At 27.5% G+C, this 3,880-nt stretch overlaps 1 protein-coding gene across 1 annotated transcript in view; it reads left to right on the top strand.

The window, feature by feature from the left end:
• The window catches only part of LOC106688122 (aldo-keto reductase family 1 member B1), an 8,117-nt gene extending 4,855 nt beyond the window's left edge, over positions 1 to 3,262 (top strand). Inside the window, exons 4-7 of the mRNA XM_014432436.3 lie at positions 808 to 1,002; positions 2,504 to 2,710; positions 2,793 to 2,941; positions 3,084 to 3,262. Of these exons, the coding sequence (XP_014287922.1) occupies positions 808 to 1,002; positions 2,504 to 2,710; positions 2,793 to 2,941; positions 3,084 to 3,120 (588 nt within the window). The 3' untranslated portion in view covers positions 3,121 to 3,262. The remainder of the gene's footprint in view (positions 1 to 807; positions 1,003 to 2,503; positions 2,711 to 2,792; positions 2,942 to 3,083) is intronic.
• Positions 3,263 to 3,880: the final 618 nt, after the last annotated feature.

Here is a 3,880-nt window from a genome sequence, read left to right as displayed (position 1 = left end):
GTTTATTTAACTTTGTTTATTACATCGGAAATAATTGCTTATATTATCTATTTCTTTAAGAGAATAACTAATATTTAATACATATAGCTGCATGCTTTATTGTATATTTCAAAGGTTTTAAAAAATGGCGTGGTTTTACTGCTTAAAAAATTCTAGTATTCTTAATATAAAATATTCCTGTTAAATTTATTAGTTTTGTTATGCAAAATTTAAAGTGTAATTTTATTACTTGATGAGATGGCAACTTGTTATAATCTGAAATATTTATAGTGCCTAACAATATTTATCATCATTAAATTTGATAGCGTACATTTGTTATGTCAACAATGAACATTATCTATTCTTATGATATATTTTTGTTCGGTTATCATTACTGATCTCTTTTTTTTTCAAGGATATAAAAAGCAAATAATAATAAGACAAGACTATATATTTCTTGAAAGATATTAAGAGTTAAGGGATTTGTTTCTACTAGATTATGAGGGCTGGGAAGGTATAGTGATATTTAGGTTGGTCAGCCATAAGCAAATCCTATACAATGTATTGTGCACCTAATATAATATCTAGACCAGTCGGAATAAACTATAAAATTGAACCTTTTTTTTTTTTTACAATTAATACTGCTGGTTGGCTCTACTGGTGTACGGTAAGGTACCTATCTTATTGGTATAAGATATTCTAAAAACAATTATTACAGATGCCTGATGTTCATTTACCTACAACATAACATATTAAGTGGTAGATATATGTATGTACAAAAGTTGGCCTTGAATTTTTCCAAGTTTTAATAATATTGCTTAATTATAGGAAGGCGATAACCTGTTCCCAGTTGATAAAAATGGCAAGATTTTACCTAGCGACAGTTACTTTACCGAAACATGGAAAGGTATGGAAGAGTGTGTCAAACTAGGGTTAGCAAAATCCATTGGAGTATCTAACTTTAACACAAAACAAATTGAAGATGTTTTAAGTGTCGCCGAGATTAAACCAGTCAATAATCAGGTATCATTTACTTATAATCTTGATTTTATTTGAACATTACTTTCAGAAACTATTTAATTTTTTTTAAAGTAATTTTTTATTCAAATCTATAACTATAATAACTAAACAATTGTTGGAAACAAATCTTCATTTATAAGTAAATCACAGTTTTGTGTAAACCAAAAAAAAAATTTATTTTTTATTATATCCTTATCTCATAAGTATCTCACTCCCCTTTCCCCACAAATTCTTTGTAGGCATCAGAAATCAGATCTGAACTCATTGAGTGATTCCAAATAATATTCTTTGGCAGCGGAGAAAGAAAAAGTTTTTGGGTTTTAATGGAATTTGATAAAAAAGCCTTCTAATCCAATGCAAAATGCTGTTATAGAATCATAGAGATGTTTTTGCCAGGTTGTAGTAATAACTTACAACTTAATTATTTTCCAGTGGCAGCTGGTAATGGTACTTTTTATTAAGGTATCTATTATTAATGGTTACCTTATGGATTACAAACATTATTTTAAGATTTAGATAAACTGCCTTTCATGTTTTGTGTTTAAATAAATATTTGAGGATTTAATGTGCATTGTTTTCCCTTCTTTTCTTACATATTTAGCTGCTTAATTGTGCTGGAAATATTTTTTAGCCTGGCTAGGGTACCGTGAAATTTGTTGAAACCAACAAGGGGATTACCAAAAAGGGTGCCGTGTGAAAAAAGTTTGGGAACTTCTGCCCAATATCACAGTGTCTCTTACTCATTTTTCAATTTTTTTTTTTTTACTAGAAACTCCTCAAATATGTTCAAAGCTATTTATTTATCCTATTCATTTACAGCCAACTCTTGATAATGAATTTTGGGGAATCGATAGAGCATTAGTTATAGAAAATGCTCATGTTCAAAAGTGTCTGAGTAGCATAGATTTGCCCTTGGCACTCTTCATAATTGTGGGGCTCAAATGAAGAAGATATGTATGAAGATAATAATTCTGTCTTGTACTGAATTCTTTGTGGTTCAGAAGTTTTTAAAATTTCAATTCCATTTTAAATAAATTATTTATGGGATGTAAACATAAGGAGTTGAAAACATTTTTCTAAAACGTTTTTACATGAAAGATGTTATAAAGGATTTTCAAAATGGAATATCTGTTACTGTTGTGAGGCTAAACAATGTCTTCTCTTTTCAAAACCAAATAAAATATTTTTAAAAATCTCAAATATTTCATAGGAAAAAAATGCATGTTGCAGGACCTTTTGATGTTCATTAAATGTTTAATTTGCATTTTACTATTTCGATATTAAAAAATCAAATTTCAACTATTGAAGTTATCAAACGTTTGTTTTATCTTGACTATGTATATTTTACCAATACCTCTGTATTTTACTAGCAAACTTCTATGAAAAACGAACTATTTGTAAAATATAGCTATTCTTGGCTAAGTTTTGCCTTGAGCTTTTATAAGTTTGAAACTTGTGTTTTACATTATTTTTCTTTGTAGTTATTTATTTTATTTTTATTCAGATCGAATGTCATCCATATTTGAATCAACAGAAATTAATAGATTTCTGCAAAGAAAGAAACATCTCAATAACAGCCTATAGCCCACTTGGTTCTCCTGACAGGCCTTCGGCTACTCCAAACGATCCCGTTCTCCTCGAAGATGCTACTATTAAGGATCTTGCAAAAAAATATGACAAAACCCCTGCTCAGGTTCTCATTAGGTACCAGGTAATTCAATATTAATATATATATCTTTTACAAAATTAATTTATCATAAATATTTAATTTAATATTTGTTATAACATTTTAGATCCAGAGGGGTATACCTGTAATTCCTAAATCTGTTACAAAGTCACGGATTGAAAGCAACTTTAAAGTATTTGATTTCAAGATTTCTGATGAAGATATGGCAAAATTGAATTCTTTGGATAGAAATTGTCGAATGGTCAATTTTGACATGTAAGTTACCTTTTCATTTGGTTCATTCTACGTAGTTAAAGAAAATTTAAATGATATTATCAACAGTTTATTTATCAAATATGTAATGTTTCTTTTGAAAGTAGCCATAAAATTAATTTTGAAAATATGTGAATGTCCACAGGTGTGACCAACACAAAGACTATCCTTTTAAAAATTAACAATGATGAGCATTTTCTGAAAGGTGAAGAAGAATGAAACATATAACATCAAAATATAATATATGTAAAATATAAAATAATACTTTTTGAAAAAAGTAAGAAAAAAAATTATTTACATTTATTTATGGAAAGAGATTTTTCTTTTTTTTTTTGTATACACTAATAAATAGTAATTTTGTTGCACAAATTTTGTTATTATTTTACTTTTAAATCATACATTTTCACTTTGATTTATTAATGTTCATATATAATTGGGATATTTTGGACAATTTTTCCCTGAATGAACCAGAATTTCCAACAAAAAAAAGGTGCTTTATGAAAGATCCTTTCCTGGATTGTAATTAGATAGGTTTGTTATTTATCTATTGGAATATAAATAATCTATTCAAATAAATTCAGTTTGCAGCTTAATAATTAACTTTTTTTTTCTATATTTGCTAGATATTTTAATATTACATAGTGAAGTAATGCAGTAATATGGCCTGTAGATTTTTTGTTAAAGTAAAGTAATGTCTGAAAGGAGGATATTTATGTTGTAGCTTACTTAATTACTGGTGAGAAAAAAAAAATCTTTGCCTTAAAAGGCCATTTCAGACCTATTTCGAGTTTATCACAAAATGTGTAAAATACTATTATACTTCTATTCACAGAAAAGTTAAGATAGTTCTGTCTCAATCAATCTTTTGCTACAATAAAGTGGAAAAATCAATATTATTAACCGTATTTTGATTCTGCTTCATGAAAAATGAACCAATGGAGT

Source organism: Halyomorpha halys, unplaced genomic scaffold, assembly GCF_000696795.3.
Source record: "Halyomorpha halys isolate HHAL.00 unplaced genomic scaffold, Hhal_1.1 Scaffold1054.1, whole genome shotgun sequence".
Taxonomy (NCBI): Eukaryota; Metazoa; Arthropoda; class Insecta; order Hemiptera; family Pentatomidae; genus Halyomorpha; species Halyomorpha halys.
The sequence above is the reverse complement of the archived record's forward strand: the minus strand, read 5'-3'. Positions and strand labels throughout refer to the sequence as shown.